The following is a 16,394-nucleotide window of genomic DNA, read 5'->3' as shown; positions in this document are numbered from 1 at the left end:
TGTGCCTCCACAGTATGTCAGCCTCCTCCAGCCACCTTGCCGGCGTCTTCAAGTGGTTGCTGTCCTGCGATGGGTCTTCTCCTACTTGGGGCTCGGTGAGGCTCAGCACCTGGCACTCTGCTTCCCTGTTACCAGGAGGGAGGCAGGACAGGGCTCTCTGGGGGCCGCTGAAGGAATGAGAAGGAAATAGCTGGGCAAGAGGGCCTCCAACAGGGACGAGAGGGCAGAGGCAGGTAACTGGGGACTTAAATGCCTGGGTCCTTAATATCCCCCACTCCATCCTCCAGCCCAGGTGTGCCTGGCCATGCTGCTCCTTGCTCTTCTAAGCCGAGCAGGGACACGCCGAGGGCAGGAGGCCGACGATCTGCCTGGGTCCGCAGCTGGGCCATCTGGAGACATTTCCTAGATTGTGTCCCTGTCTTGGTGAGGCCATCCAGGAGTGGTGTGCTGGGTGGGGGCAAGGCTTTGGAATAGACTCTTCTCTGGTTACCCCCCAAAGTCTAATCTCACAGTCAGAGTGGAGTATGTTGCCTCTGCCCCCAGCTGGTTAAAACCGCAGAACTGGATCCCTCTGGCAACTACCTCTTCAGCTTCCACCCTCACGGGGTCCTGGTCACCAGGGCCTTCAGCAACTTCTGCGCGGAGGTCACCGGCTTCTCCAGCCTCTTCCCTGGCCTCCGGCCACACCTCCTCATGCTGCCTTGTTGGTTCTACCTCCCTCTCTTCCCGGACTACATCGTGTGTAGTGGTGAGAAGTGGGGAGATCCCCCAGTCCCTGCTGTGTCACCCCCCACATCCCTGGGGTGGGGGGGTGGGAGCTCCTGGTCCCAGCTCTACCTTCCTGGCGCCCTCCTCCCCCTTTTCTCAAAGCCGCAGGCATCTGGGCCCCCTCTCCCCTCCCCCCAGCTTTGGTGTCCGCTGACCAGGCCAGCGGCTGCCTGTCTGTTGTTCCGGCCTGGGGGCGGCCAGGTGGCGGTCCCGGACTTGGGAGGGCCCCTGGAAGCGCTGGAAGCAAAAGCCGGCGAGCTGATTTTGTGGCTCCGGAATCAGAAGGGCTTTGTCGCGTTGGCGCGGGAACAAGGGTGAGGAAGCCGCAGTGGCCGGGCGGGACGCTCGCGGGCTACCCTGTCGCGGAGGAGCGTGGCGCGCCAGGGAAACCCGGAGTCAGGCGCGCCTCTGCTCTCCCCCAGGGCCTCCCTGGTGCCCTGCTTTCTCCTTCGGGGACAACGAGCTCTTCCAGCAGTTCCCGAACCCTCCCGGCTCGCGGTTGCGGGGCGCCCAGGAGGCGCGGCAGCCGCTGCTGAGCGTGGTCCTGCCGCTGTTTCAAGGTCCCTTGGGCCTCCTCCTGCCTTTCCGCACGCGCATCCACGCCGTCGGTGAGCCCCGGCCTCTGCCCCCTCCGCTCCCCGCCGGCGCACCGGCTCCCGCGGAGCTCCGGCCCCGCGCGCTCCCCGCGCCGGGAGGTGAAGGTCCCTGCCTGCCGGCCACGTCTCGGCCGCGCCTCATCCCCTTTGGCAAGCGGCCAGGCCCTGAACACTGTCCCGGACGGTCGCGCGGCTGGGCGGGAAGGGCACGGGCTGGAGATCCCAACCACCGCCCCTCTGGCGTCCCGTTCTGCCCGCAGTGGGGGCCCCGATCCCGGTGCAGCTGTTCGAGGAGCGCAAGGCGCGCTACGGCCTCCCGCCCACCCGCACCCCCTCCTCGCCTGGGCGCGCCGCCCCCGCCCTCCCGGTGCCCGCGGCGGCCGTGGTGGGGGGCAATTAAACGTGGCAACAGAGCTGCGGTGTGTGCGTGTTTGTGCGGGGCCGTGCCTCCGGGTGATCTTGACCCTCCCGGAGACCGGCACCCAGATTCGGGGCGCGCAGCGGGGGCGTGCCCGGCCGCCCTGGAGATCCCACGGTCTCAGCGGAGCTTCTGGCCCCCGCCGGCGGCTGGGACCCGGTGGGCGGGCTCCCCAGCTCCTTCTGAGCCTCCTCCCCACATCAGTTCCCGGACAGCTGACACACTCACTATATCCCTCACCTATTCCCTGCAGCCTCCCAGCTCCGCCCAGCGACCAGCCCAAACCGACTAACGCTTGCAGCTCAAAGATCATTCTGGGGACGTCTGGGGCTCCGGATCTAGACGCGCGCAACACACCCGCAGTCCCGGGAGAGCCCGAGGGTTTGGCCCATCGGGCAAGAAAGCCTTCCATCGGCCCACCAACCTTCTTCGTTTGTGCTCCGGGCCCTGGAGCCTCGCTGGCAGAGGGCAACGACTGGGACAGGAGTCTCCACAGCCCCGCCGCGACCCCACCATGGAATCCGTGCAGAAACAGTGGCCAGAAGTAGTGAGCGCCTACCAATACGTGCTCACTTTCCTCTTCATGGGTGAGAGGCCTGGTGCCCTGGGGTCCCCAAAGGGAGCAGGGACCTGGGGGAGAAAGGCTGGGGCCCCATTTGCCTGTGTGCCTAAGGGCAAAGGGACCAAGAGAGGGCCAGAGTTCAGGCTGGGAGATGGCTGGGTGCACACCAGCCATCTGTGAGGGGGGAGGAGAGAGCCGCTGCATGGAATGACCCATCTTCCAAAGCTAATGCACTCTTCTTTGTCATCTTTCCCACAGGCCCTTTCTTCTCCCTTCTTGTCCTCTTCCTCCTCTTCACGTCATTCTGGTCCATCTCTGTTCTCTACTTGGTGTGGTTCTTCCTGGACTGGGACACGCCTAACCAAGGTGAGCACTGCTGGGCATGTGCCCAAGGAGCGGAGATGGTGGCCAGGTGCCTCCAGAAATTCTTCAAAGCATCTCTCTGCCCCAAGGTGGAAGGCGCTTTGAGTGGACCAGGAACTGGGCCATGTGGAAACACGCCAGGGATTATTATCCTATCAAGGTGACAGGTTACCCTCCGCAGAGACACTCTTCCTCCTCCCTCTCCTCAACCCCCACCCCCACCCCTACTCACCCCTGCCTATGCCCCCTGGGCTCCCTAAACTCAGACAGTGGGGCATGGGGCAGGGGCTGCCGAGTGGTGTTCCACAGTAGGTTCTCTGTGCTGTGCACTCCATTCAAGGACCTTGAACTCTGAAGTCGGTTAGGGTGGAGGGCAACTCTTTCCAGCTGGTATCCTGCCTTCCACACCTCTTTCCCCTCATGCTACCTAATCCCCTCTGCCCCAAGCTGGTGAAAACAGCCGAGCTGCCCCCTGACCGGAACTATGTGCTGGGTGCCCACCCACATGGGATCATGTGCATCGGAACCTTCTGCAATTTCTCCACCGAGGCCAACAACTTCTCCAAGCAGTTCCCGGGGATTCAGGTCTCATCGGCAGTGCTGGCCTCCCTCTTCCACTTCCCAGTCTATCGTGACTACATCATGTCCTTCGGTGAGCCTCGAGCTGAGTGGGAGGAGGCACCTGTTCCCTCCGCCCACCCTTGACTGCCTCCCACGCCCCTCACACAGGGACCTGGCCTAAACATTGGCCTGGCTCACAGTGGGCATCAGCGAATAGCTCTGGTTGCAGCAAATGTCCTGCATCCTTGCTGGGAGAGGCACTGTAGGTCACACTGACATGGGCGTGGGGATGGCAGGTTTGGAGGGAATGGGGTGTGGGGCTCACTAGAGGGCGGGTGAGGGGCTAGGCAGCGCAGGAGGGCGTGGTGACCGTCCCCCACCTCCTCACACACACAGGAATATGTTCTGTGAACCGGTGGAGCTTGGACTTTGTTCTGTCACGGCGCCGGCTCGGGCAGGCTGTAATCATCATGGTTGGGGGTGCCCAGGAGTCCCTGTATGCCATCCCAGGAAAGCACAGCCTCATCCTCCGGAATCGCAAAGGCTTCGTGCGCCTGGCACTGAGGCACGGGTGAGTGGGGTGCAGGTGCCCAGCCCGGGGCTGCTGTTGATGGTCAGAACTTCACATTGTGTCTGCGGCTCTACACTCTTTTGTCCCTACCCATCCAGGACCCTGTAGCCGGGCCTCTGTGTCCCCAGAGCCCACACTGTGCTCCCTGGCGCATGTCAACACTTGAGCACTTTCTCTGTGCCAAGCACCGTGCCCACTTTTGCCAGGCTTCTGCCCTCTCTGAAAGAGCAGGATCATAGTGCAAGTAGCAGGACCTTGGGCTCAGAAGTCCTGGATTCAAAGCCCTTTCTGACACTACCTCAAAGGCGAGACCTTGGACATGTTTCTTTACCTGTGAGATAGGACTGATACTTACCTTGCTACAATGTTGTAGTTGCAAAGACTCGATGAGAAAATGTATACAGTTGACCCTTGAACATCATGGGTTTGAACTGCAACAGGTCCCTTATACACGGATATTTTTACAATATAGTACTGTAAATGTATTTTCTCTTCCTGATGATTTTCCTTTTTTTAAGATTTGATTCATTTATTTATTTGAGAGAGAAAGCACATGCGTGAGGGGAGGGAGGAGCAGAGGGAGAGGCAGAGAACCTCAAGCAGACTCCACACTGAGTGCAGAGTCCAACTTGGGTTTCGGTTCCACAACCCTGAGATCATGACCTGAGCTGAAGGCAGGCGCTTAACCGACTGAGCCACCCAGGCACCCCTAGCTTACTTTATTATAAGAATACTGTATATAGTACATATACAAAATATTTGTTAATCGACTATGTTATTGGCCATGCTATTAGTAGTTAAGTTTTGGGGGAGTGTTAAGTTATATGAGGATTTTTGGGGTGGGGGTCAGTGCCCCTTACCCCATGTTGTTCAAGGGTCAACATATGAAGGCCCAGGACACAATCATTTCTCAAGAATTGTGAGTCCCTTCGTCCAGATCTTTCTTTGTCATTTGCTTGAAACGGCCTTGGGCAGTGGAATCCGGAGGTGTAGGGAGGGATTTGCGGTTCTGTCTTGGGATGCTCTGAAAGCCACTGGCCTGACCACCCTTCTTTTCTCTCCTTGTCCCTTCCCAGGGCCTCCCTAGTACCTGTGTACTCCTTTGGGGAGAATGATATCTTTAATTTTAAGTTTTTTGCCACAAACTCCTGGCAGTATATGTGCCAGGTCGCCTTCAAGAAAATCATGGGCTTTGTTCCTTGCATCTTCTGGGGCCACGGGCTCTTCTCGGCCAACTCCTGGGGCCTGGTGCCCTTCGCCAGGCCCATCACCACTGTGGGTGAGTGCCCATCTCCAGGCAAGAAAGCTGCTGTTGGCTGTGTGGGCAACAGAGGTCCCCCGCCAACCTCTGTCTCTCCTCTTCCTGCAGTGGGCCGCCCCATCCCAGTGCCCCAGCGCCCGGACCCCACCGAGGAGGAAGTTGACCACTATCACATGCTCTATATGGAGGCTCTGGAGCAACTCTTCGAGGACCACAAGGAAAGCTGCGGTGTTCCAGCTTCTACTCACCTCACCTTTATCTAGCCCTTGCCGTCCCCCCCCCACCCCGCCCCCAGCCCTGAGCCCCTCAGCCCAGGGCACCAAGACCCTCCACCTACTGCCTCTCTGGACTGCTCCTTCTCTCCCACCACTATGTTGTAGAATCTGATGCCTGCAGAGCTCGCACCCTGGCTCTGGGGGTAAGGGGGCCCAGGCATGATCCACCCTCATTCTCCTGTATTGCGAAGCTGCTGCTTTGGATTGGGGATCGGAATTCCCCTCCCAGCAAGCCTTAATTCTGCTGCACGACCTTGCGTACGTCTCTTTCCTTTGCTGAGCCCTTTCTCCCTCTGTGAATGAAGGCGTCTGCTTCCCCAAGAGCTGTAGGGCCTTGGGATTAAGTTGGGGCGGGCGGCTCTAGGGAGGGGTTCGCTTTGCAGAGTGAGCTGGAGAAGATAGGATGGATGGTGGAATAGTCAGCCTGAGCAAAAGCTGAGCTTGGTTAAGGGTTCCTGGCCATATGGGAAGTGGAATGATCTCTGATGGTAGAAAAGGTAGCGTTGGTCCATGGCTTGCTACTGCACCCCTCTCCATCCTTTATGTTTCCTTGTGGCTGGGAGATGAATGAAACAGGGACCTGTTTGACCAGCACGAAGCCCAGCTGCTAGCCCAGTGTTAGGTCAACATTAACGCAGTCGCTCAGTAAGCACAGGACTCTTGTGATGATCAAAGAATTAAGATGTAAGGGCTTAGAACGGAGATTGGCAAAATATCATCATTCCTCATCACAGACACGGTGTCAGTCCAAGGAGAGGGTAAGACTGGACAGTCTAAGGGTCCTCATGTGGTCATAGCATTCCCTGACAACATCAGTCCTGTTTGCTGACTGGCTTTGCGTCTGTATCCAGGACTTCAGAAAAACTCGCTGAAATGTAATTGGAATGCAACTCTATTAGTCTCCCACTGTCCTATAAAATACATTCAGTGGAAGAATTTTTTTGTTGTTGTTGTTCCTGGAGGAAAATCTGAGCAGCCCCGGGACTTATCTGGGTCACAGGTGGTAAGTTCTTCATTCACCTTAAGTTGGTACATAGACATGTAGCGTGAGTAGTAATCCACACTTGGATCTTCATCCAAAGGTGGGAACCTTCCATCTCCAGCAAGGGCAGCGAGTGGGATACCTGCTTGACCAGAAGGGGCAGCTGGGGAAGGTGGAGTAGAAAGGGGATGGAGTTGACCTCTTTCTTCCCCCACCTCCTCCTCCCTTTCTAGCCTCTGTTACTGAACCCTAGGGACTGGAGTATGGGGCGGAGGAGGAGAAAGAGGATCCCAAACATTCTTGATGACATTGTCCTAGGATAGCTTCATATTCTCTGGGCCTCCAGACCTTCCAAGCTGATTCCTTTTCCTCGGGGGCGGGGAGGGGGGGCGCTCTCCTGGATTCTCCAGAGTATTCTCTTTTAGATTCCTCTGCCTCATCATCTGTCCCTGGTTTTGGGCCCATGGCACTCGACATAGGATTTCTCCTTAGGAATCCCATTGCTTTTCTAGGCTGGGAAGTAGAAAGAGGGATGGAAAATAAACAGCTCCAGGTTGGAACACGCTTAGCTTAGATACCATTAGAATATAGGCTGGGCTCAATGCAGCCACTTGTCCTTCCTTCTTTCCTGGATGGGAACATCCAGTCAGCTACCATCTAGCCATTAGACTTCTCTGGTGGACACGTCCCCCAAACCCTGGGGCATGCTAACCTCTTTGAGTCTTGCAACCTTTGTCACTGATCCTGTGAAGACAAGCCTTGCCCTCCAGGGGTAAGGCTTGCAGAGCTCAGAAGTCCTTCCCCCACACCTCTCTCCTTTGTGTCCAAATTCCAATCTTTGTCATGGGTCAGGAACTCAAGAGTATCTTCTCAATCATTTACTTGGAATATGTGGTCTTGCTTGTTGCATGTTGTCTGGTCTGGTCACCTCTGGAATGCATTGCCTACTTGTTGGAACTTCGTGCTCCAAACTTTAAGGATAGCATCACATGTTTTTCTCTGGATTCTATCCCAGAGGGACAAAGGCACCAACTTCTAGTGAGAACCTGCCACCAAGAGCTGGTGGTATGAGGATTAGATCGCTGTGGGCCTTCCTCCAAGAACCCCCCTGCCCTTCTCCCCTGTGAGTGGTAGATGCCTATCTCTGGGGAGGGGAGGTTGGGCTGGGTGGTAGGTGAGGAATGGGACCTTTGAGGACTGGGGGAGAGGGAGGAGAGGACTTCACTCCCCATCATTCATTTCTCCTGTCTGAAATCCAAGACCAATAGAGTCAGGGGATGGGAGGGATTGGCCTGAGGCTGGAGAGAAACAGGAGAGGCCAAGAAGCCCAGTTAGGACTGGGTTGGCCCTAGAGTAAAAAGGAGTAAAGTGCTCCCAGTACTTGTGAAAACAACTGGGCAAGTTTCTCAAGAAAGTGGTCATGTCTGATCCCAGTGGAGAGAAGGAGAATTGAAAGGGAACATTATGTTTCATGTGGAGACATCTGGGTGAGAGGAGAGGTCACAACACAAACCAGAAAGGTACAGGAAGTTCAAGATCAGTCTTCTGTCTCTGGGAGAGAGACTTGGTGCCCATATCCATATGTGTGTTTTGGGGGTGGGGTGCAGCAAGCAGAATGTGTCATCAGTGCTGAGGGTTTGGCAAGACTATGCCAAAGGTGTAGTAAAAAGGGCAGAGGGAGTTGGAAGTGACACCCCTGGGGCGCCTGGGTGGCTCAGGTCATGATCCCGGCGTCCTGGGATCGAGCCCCGCATGGGGCTCCCTGCTCAGCAGGGAGTCTGCTTCTCCCTCTGCCTCTGCCCCTCCCCCTGCTTGTGCTCTCTCTCTCAAATAAATAAAATCTTTTTTTAAAAAAAAATTTATTTATTTGACAGAGAGAGACACAGAGAGAGGGGGAACACAAGCAGGGGGAGTGGGAGAGGGAGAAGCAGACTCCCCGCTGAGCAGGGAGCCAGATGCAGGGCTCGATCCCAGGACGCTGGGATCATGACCTGAGCCAAAGGCAGACGCTTAACTGACTGAGCCACCCAGGCGCCCCTCAAATAAATAAAATCTTTAAAAAACGAAAAGAAGATGACACCCCTGGACAATGACAAGTGTCCCCTGCTGGATTGAGATACCAGGTGAGACACTCAGAATGGCCTTTTGCACATCAGTCCCCTGTTTCCCAGAAGCTGCTATCATATGGGACCGCTCCTCAGCAATCAGAGAGGTCTTGCCTCTTCTCTCCCATCCAACCTCTTCTCCTGCTGTCAAGATGCTCTTTGAAAAACACTGCTTTCTTCATGTGATTCTCCCTGCTGGATCCTCACTGTCACTGGATTCTCGTTGTTAGAAGGTGTGAAATCCTCAGCCCAGCATTCGAGGTAGCCTTCAAACAGAGCCCAGCCCGGCTTCCCAGCCATCCCTGACTCGGCCCTCCTTCCTAAGTGGAGAATGGATGGAACCCCTACCAAGGAGTCACAGCTCAGCTCCCAGGGTTCAGCACTCACTATGTGCGGACCTTCAGGTTCACGCACTGCCTCTAATCCTCCCATCTACACCACAGTGTCCCCGCTGAGCTCGAAATGACGTATGCACGGAAAGGCTTAGCGTGGCACTTGGCAGGGTGCTCAGCAAACATTTGTTATTGTCACTCTTATCTCGCCCACCTCTTTCCACACAATCTTTTCCTAGCCATGGCCACATCCCAAGCCTTACCCTATGGGATCTGCATTATGTGCACCATCACATTATGTGGACTGGTGTTCTGTTACCCCAAACATATGGCTCATCCACGATCTTTTATCTCATATTATTAAATGCGGATGTTAAGGGCGGGAAGTGTGTCTTGTTTGTTTTTGCATTTTGACCGTGTTCTGGTGGTGGCCATGCACCAGGCATGAACAAATGAAGCGTGTCCAAGAGACCTGTGCAGAGGGAACCAGCTGCGTCGTTTGTAGATTGTGCCCAGCACCAGGAAGCCCAGCTGGGGGGGCAGGGGTGCATGGGAGTTCCCTTCACAGAGCCAGAAGCGGGGGGGGGGGGTTGCATCCATTGTGGGAAGAGAGGAAGATATACTAGTTTCCTAACAAAGCACCACTCACTTGGTGATTTGTTTTTTTTCTAGATTTTATTTATTTATTTGACAGACAGAGAGAGTGAGCACAAGCGGTGGGGGGGGGGGGTGGCAGGCAGAAGGAGAGGGAGAAGTAGGCACCCTGCAGAGCAAGGAGCCTGATGCGGGGCTCGATCCCAGGACCCTGAGATCATGACCTGAACCAAAGGCAGACACTTAACCGACTGAGCCACGCAGGCGCCCCACACTTGGTGATTTAAAACAACAAAAATTGATTGTCTCACAGTTCTGGAGACCAGAATCAAGTGTCGGCAGGGTCTGTTCCCTCTGAAACCTGTGGAAGAGAAACTCTCCCTCCCTTCTTCCAGCCCTGGGTGGTGCCATCAATCCTTGGCCCACACCTACGTCACCCAGTCTCTGTCTCTGCTGTCACATGGCCTTCTCCCTCTGTGTCTCGTCCAAATCTCCCTCTCCTTATAGAACGCCAGTTCTAGATTCGATTAGGGCCCACCCTTATTCAGTATGACCTCATCTTAATTTGATTATGTCTGCAAATAACCCATCTTCAAATAAGGTCTCTTTTGCGGGTACTAAGGGTTAGGACTTCAATATATCTTTTTGAGGTGGGGAGGGGGGAACAATTCAGCCCTCAACAGGTGCCTTTTAAAAATTCACACGGGGGCGCCTGGGTGGCTCAGTTGGTTAAGCGACTGCCTTCGGCTCAGGTCATGATCCTGGAGTCCCAGGATCAAGTCCCGCATCGGGCTCCCTGCGCGGCAGGGAGTCTGCTTCTCCCTCTGACCCTCCCCCCTCTCATGTGCTCTCTCTCTCTCTCTCAAATAAATAAATAAAATCTTTAAAAAAAAAATTCACACGGAAGTCCTCTCTGCTTATGCCTGGGGTCTGCACAACCCCCCAGAGATGGTCTTTTGTGCAAATTATGTTGGGTGGTGGTGAGCATTCACTACGGGATCTTTTCTTGAGGAAGTGTGCGTGGCAGGTGCATAGATACAAGAACATGGATCACTAGACCTTCCTGAAGGGTCTATTGTATTTTCAAGAGGTCTGGGGCCCACAGTACAAAACCGTTAATGAACTTCCCAGTGTCACTCCTTTTCCAATGTAGCCGAATGATAAACCCCAACACTGTGATTTCTCCTCCTGATCTGGAAGAGTCTAACTTATAAATATATGAACTGAGGAAACCTTATGAGTAACTTGATGGCTCCTTTGGCCCTTTCCTTCCCTGTCATCCTCCATGTGGCCACCAGAGGGCTGTCTCTACTCACAAGGCAAAAGTGTCACTCCAGCTTCCCTGGCTGACCAGTCCCTGCCCACAAGATGGGTACAACCCAGAACTACTTCTTCTTGTGAAGCAGGCTGTTGCTCTGGGCTTTGCTCAGGCTGTCCCCTCCTCCTTGGCGAGACCTTGCCTTTCTTTATCCTTCCGGAGGGGATTTTTTTTTTTAAGATTTTATTTTTAAGTAATCTCTATACCCAACGTGGGGCTCGAACTCATAATCCTGACATTAAGAGTCTCAAGCTCTAAGGACTGATCCAGACTGGCGCTCCTGGAGGGGAGTTTTTAATACCCAGTTAAGGTGGCATTTCTAGGACACCTCCCTTAACCTATCAGCCTGCCAGGCTGGTTCAGGGCATCCCACCTCTGCATCCCTAAGAGCTCCATCACAACCCTTCTGTGTCACTGTGATGCACCAGTTTATCCAAAAAGTTGGATAACTTGAGCATCTGGAAGGGACAGTAACCGTATCATATTAAACATGCTTAAAACCCATGAGTTCATAGTGGTTCTAAAAATAATAATTGATCACCATTGAAAGTTGTTGAGGCATCAACTTTTTATTTTGAAGACCAACAAATAAAAGGAAAAATTTTAAAGCATTTAAATGTCCATGGAGCCGGACGTGGGGCTCGATCTCACGACCCTGAGATCATGACCTGAGCTGAAATCAGGAGTCGGTTTCTTAAGAGACTGAGCCACCCAGGCGCCCCCAGACATTTATTTCTCATGGGTCTGGAGGCTACAAGTCCATGATCAAGGTGCTGGTAGATTCAGTTTCTGGTGAGAGCTCTCTTCCTGGCCTGTAGACAGCCACCTTCTTTCTGCCTCCTCACAAGGCCTTTTTCTGCAAATTCGAGGGTAGAAAAGGATCTCTGGTGTCTCTTCCTCTTATAATCCTATTGGATTTGGGCCCCACCTTTATGATCTCACTTAGCCTTACTCACCTGTGTAAAGGCCCCTATCTCTGGGCGCCTGGGTGGCTCAGTCGTTAAGCGTCTGCCTTCGGCTCAGGTCATGATCCCAGGGTCCTGTGATTGAGCCCCACATCTGGCTCCCTGCTCAGCGGGGAGCCTGCTTCTCCCTCTCCCACTCCCCCTGCTTGTGTTCCCTCTCTTGCTGTTTCTCTCTGTGTCAAATAAATAAATAAATTAATTAATTAATTAAAATCTTTAAAAAAATTTTTTTTTAAAGGCCCCTGTCTCCAAATACAGTCACATTGGGGGTCAGAGCTTCAACATTTGAATTGGGGGGTGGACACAATTCCATCCCTATCACCGTGATGAAGATTTACTGAAATACCAGAAATGATATGATGTCTGAAACTTGTTTCAAAATATCGGCGTGCTTGCGCTGTCCAACGATATCAGCTATGAGCTGATCATTGTTGAAGCTGATGATAGGCTAGTGAGGCTTCATTATACTGTTCTATTTTTTGGGTGTGTTAGATAGTCTCTAGAATAAGAGTGGTGGGGTTTTTTTGATGGCTAGCTCAATTGAGCTCTTCGAGAGCAGAAATGGACCCATCGAAGCGACGTTAATGTTTGCAAATAAATGACAGACATTACAACCAATGTTGGTTCATGTGGACCGGAGAGAGGAACCTGGTGATGGGTGGGGAGAGAAGATGTGGAATTTCAGGGACTTCTAGGCACAAGCCTTCATACTGAACCTTTAGAAATGCAGCGTGAGGCTGGGTTGTGCATTGGCTTGGGGTTAAGATACCAGGAGTCTGGTTTTACCTCTACCCGGTGGGTGACCTTTGATAAATGATCAAAGGTGGTTTCACCTTCCCCCACTCTAGAACTAAGTTGAAGTCATTCCTTCTTTCATAATATACTTATTAAGCACTTACCGTGTGCCAAGACCTGAATGAAGTACCAGAGGTATAAAGATAGCTTTAACATCAGGGCGCCTGGGTGGCTCAGTTGGTTAAGCGTCTGCCTTAACCCAAAACCCAAAAATCTGGAGGAGGAAGTCCTGGTCATCAGAATCCCAGGATGCGGAGGTGTTCAGAGGCCAGGGAAGAAGACCCAAGGTGGTCTGTTGAAGGGGAGGGGTGAAAGACGATGATGGGGATAGGGAGGGCCCTGCAGCTGAGGATGGGCCCAAATGAAAGGACAGGGAGCAATGATACTACCCAACTGACAGTAAGGCACACCCATCCAGAGAGAAGACAGACAATAGGCACTTTCAAATATAAAAGACCCAAATACACAAGCCCGGCATGAGGGTCAAAGCCAGTATGGATCCCAGAGTCCGAGACAGTGTTTACCAAATTCAGAGCAACTAAGGGAAATCTCCAGCATTAACAGCACTGACGTTTATTTCGTGCTTTGCCGTTTGCAAAGCATTTTCACAAAGTACATCTGACCTCTGAGGGGTGAGTGGGCGGTGGGGTCTGCATTTGCAGCCAGAGGCCCTCATAGTGTCCCTTGCCAGCTATGGGATCTAGCCCACATCGTGGGACTTCTCAGAACCCACTTTCTTCATTTGTAAAGTGACTAAACAGCCTCACCCATCCTACAGTGTTGTGAAAATTAAACCGAAGTGCTGTGCAAACATTCTGGGTGGTTCTGTGGCTCACCACCAGAAGGGGGTGGGGGTGGGGGACCTGGAACCCAGACATGTGAAGCTAGGACTCTCACGTCTCTACCAGCAAGCAGATCACTCCACTCTTCCATCCCCACCGGTCTTAACCTTGGTGGATTTTAAAGCCCAGTAGCACAAGGTGATGGCCCCCCTCCCTGCATCCTCAAAGCACTTAAGGATGCTGAAAGCCTCTTGTTCTCTCTTGCTGGGAGGGGTAGCCAGAAGATTAGTCATCTTCCGACCTCTTACCACCACCACCACCCCCTGATCTCCCAGGGGAGTCGGGACAGAAGCAGTCTGAGCGTGGTGATTTTGGAACCACATGGTTTTTGATTGGACCAATGAGTGGCGACTTCTTCATTCTGCATGACTGGGACATGAAGTGTTAGCAACTTCGGGAAACTTTCTATTCTCATTGGCTGAGGGAACAGAAGTGGTGAACGTTGGACCAATCCCAGAATTTCTGGTGGCAGAAGGCGAGGCTTCTAGCGAAAAGGGAGGGATTAGAGCATGGTTGCATCTCCCTCCTGCCACTCCTGACTTTGTCCTCCAACACCTATAACTTTTTGAGGAGCTATCCCACAATTGAGCATATTCCACCTTAACTGCAGCTTTGTGAGATGTGCAGTGTGTTAGCAGTTTTAAAAATCAGAAATAGGGGGAAGTCCTATTAAGAAAAAAAAAAAAAAGGAAGAGGGGTCCCTGGCTGGCTCAGTCGGTGGAGCATGCGACTCTTGATCTCGGGGGTTGTGAGTTCAAGCCCCACATTGGGTGTGGAGATTACATAAATAAAAACTTTTAAAAAAGACAAGAAAAAGAAGAAGGTTAAGTGACTTGTCAGTTACTTATTGGCCTACCTGGGTCTAGAATTCCAGGGATGACTCTCATCCGTTTAACCCTTGGTATGGCCATGTGTATGGAAGCCCAGGAACGGGACACGAACCTCCACCTGATCACATTAGTACAGCCCATTGGATCAGTTTAGCAGGTAATGGAGTTATCACCTTGGAAAGTATTTTTAGAAAGTGGGAAAAGTTAGGTGGGAAATCAACTTTGGTGGGAAGGGGGAGCAGGAGAGCTGGGCAGACCCTAGAGGGAGGGCAAGGGAGAGGGGCCCCCATGCCCAGCAGACCTTAATATTCCCTGCAGCACTTTATAGTTACTATAGGACTTTCACATCCTTCACTTACCTGGTTCCTTACAGGGTAGAACTGCAGGTGGTTTCTATCTCCAGGGGGAGGGTACGTGCTCAGGAGTTAAGAGCCTGGACCACCAGCTCCTTGGGGTGGGGGCAGTGCTCCAAGTCCACACTTGGCTGTCCCTCCCACCCTTCCTCCACCCACCCGGTTTAGCAATGGGTGCAGAACCATGTATGCAGATCCTCAGGACGTGCGTGAGTGCAGAGGTCTGTGTTCATGGGCTGAGGGGGTGGGTTCGTGGGTGTACCTGGAGTCTTTCTGCGTGCTGCCCTGCGGGGGGCCTTGTTGCCTGACGGCCAGCGGCTGAGTGTGAGCTGAGCCCACCCGTGCACCCGCGGAACGAGGCTACTTTGTGCCCCGGGGGAGTGGTGGCCCTTCTGACCGGTCTTGGCCTGGCTCTGCTCCCTTTAGCCTCTCTGCTTCTGTCTCCGGGTGTCTCCTTGCACCCCCATCTGCAAGGGTTTCCAATTTCCTCCATCAGTTTTTCCGACCTGGTCCCCAGGGCTCTGCGTGCCCTTTCCAGTAGCTCTGACTTATCTGGCAGCGGGAGGTCAGGGGAACGGGATTAGTTTGAGGGGGTGGCCCCTGGAGGAGGGAGGTCTGCGAAAGCGGGGGAAGGAGAGGAGGGACCAGGACAGAGCGTAGAGGTGCCGGGGGCGTGGGGCGATAACTCAGCCAGCAGTCACCCCCTCCGTCAAAACCCAAGGCACCTCCCACCTTTAGTCCCGCTGCCCAGCCGGGACAAGGGGCGGAGTCTCGTCGGCCGGACTTGAGGTCACCCAGCTGCGCCCGCCCCCGGGCCCGCACGCCCCCCGCCCCGCACCTGCTCTCCGCCCCCCCCCCCCGCCCCCAGGCCGCCCCGAGTCCACTCCAGATCCGGGCCGGGTTTCCTCCGCGCCACTAGGGTCTCCGCCCCTCGGAGCCGCAGCCCGTGCCCAGCAGAGCGTCGCTGCGGGAGGCAGCCCCCGAACCCCGAACCTCCCGGAGCGCGCGCCCGCGTGCGGGACTGAGCCGCGACACAGACCCCACACCCGCACTCCAACTCCGAGTTGGGACTGCTCCGGTCCCCGCGCGTCACCCGAACTCGACCCTCGGGGCTCCGAAGTGACCCCTCTCCCGGCACGTTCGCTGTCCGCGTGGCCGGCCCGGCTACGTGTCTCGGCGGCCCGGCTCCGTGTCTCGGCATCCCGGCCCGGGCTCCGGATCCGGCGAGGTAGGGGGCCGCGGGCCTTGGGGGCTGGGGGCTGGCGTGCTCCTCCTCCACGGAATGGGGGCAGCAGAAGGCCACCGCCCCCCAGGGCAAGACAGCCGCTGCGCCTCCTACAGCCCTACCCCTCCGGGTCCGGTGACCTAGATAACTGGAACCGGGACTTTGCCTAGATGTTCAAAGGCACTTTCCCGTCCGTCATCCCTCCCCCCACCCCGTCGCCATTGCGCTCCCACCTGTCCCCAGAGCCTGGCGCCCACGGGGACCCCTGCCAAGTAGGCAGCTTCCTTCGGAAGCTCTCCCGCCTGCCGCCCCCACTCCTCACTCCTGGAAAGGGGCAGAGGAAAGATTGGGGAAGACCCTCCAGGACAGCCCCCTAATCCATGGCTGTGGCCCGGGGGCATCCCCCACCGCTCGTTGGTCTATCTTCCTCATCCCCTGCATCTGCCCCATTTCATCTTGACTCCCCTGCCTCTGTTCCCGAGGTCTCTATTCTCTTCCAGACTCTTTTTCTGGCTTTCTCCTCCCCTTGACCCCTTCCCCCTTCGCCCACCGTGGGGAGAAGGAGGTGTGTCGCTGCTTTCTATTTAGGTCTCCCTGGGGAGGGCGTGCAGTGCTAGGACTTTTTTGGCATCCGCTGGACCCCGAGTCACGAGGTGTCATGTCTGTGTCTGGTATCCG

The 16,394-nt window shown here is 54.7% G+C and overlaps 1 protein-coding gene and 1 long non-coding RNA gene across 2 annotated transcripts; one reads left to right on the top strand and one right to left on the bottom strand.

The window, feature by feature from the left end:
- The first annotated feature begins 1,966 nt into the window (after nucleotides 1-1,966).
- MOGAT3 (monoacylglycerol O-acyltransferase 3) lies at nucleotides 1,967-6,311 on the top strand. Its single transcript, XM_078074415.1, has 7 exons — nucleotides 1,967-2,369; nucleotides 2,603-2,710; nucleotides 2,797-2,867; nucleotides 3,155-3,359; nucleotides 3,665-3,839; nucleotides 4,916-5,118; nucleotides 5,209-6,311. The coding sequence occupies exons 1-7, from the start codon at nucleotides 2,297-2,299 to the stop codon at nucleotides 5,361-5,363; spliced, it is 990 nt and encodes a 329-aa protein (XP_077930541.1). The 5' UTR covers nucleotides 1,967-2,296; the 3' UTR covers nucleotides 5,364-6,311.
- A 4,951-nt stretch (nucleotides 6,312-11,262) lies between these two features.
- Nucleotides 11,263-16,303, bottom strand: LOC144382217 (uncharacterized). Its single transcript, XR_013448704.1, has 7 exons — nucleotides 15,531-16,303; nucleotides 14,754-15,043; nucleotides 14,498-14,586; nucleotides 14,165-14,311; nucleotides 12,571-12,758; nucleotides 11,663-11,844; nucleotides 11,263-11,562 (listed from the first exon to the last, which is right to left on the bottom strand). It is a non-coding gene; the product is annotated as an uncharacterized LOC144382217 (long non-coding RNA).
- Nucleotides 16,304-16,394: the final 91 nt, after the last annotated feature.

Source organism: Halichoerus grypus, chromosome 6 (assembly GCF_964656455.1).
Source record: "Halichoerus grypus chromosome 6, mHalGry1.hap1.1, whole genome shotgun sequence".
In the NCBI taxonomy this organism is placed as follows: domain Eukaryota; kingdom Metazoa; phylum Chordata; class Mammalia; order Carnivora; family Phocidae; genus Halichoerus; species Halichoerus grypus.
Note: the sequence above shows the minus strand (reverse complement) of the source record. Positions and strands in the feature narration are given on the sequence as shown.

Coding starts and splice junctions, on each gene's coding strand:
- MOGAT3 (XM_078074415.1), top strand. CDS start 2,297: ATGGAATCCGTGCAGAAACAGTGGCCAGAAGTAGTGAGCGCCTACCAA. Junction 3,360..3,664: donor TGACTACATCATGTCCTTCG/GTGAGCCTCGAG, acceptor TCACACACACAG/GAATATGTTCTGTGAACCGG. Junction 3,840..4,915: donor CGCCTGGCACTGAGGCACGG/GTGAGTGGGGTG, acceptor GTCCCTTCCCAG/GGCCTCCCTAGTACCTGTGT.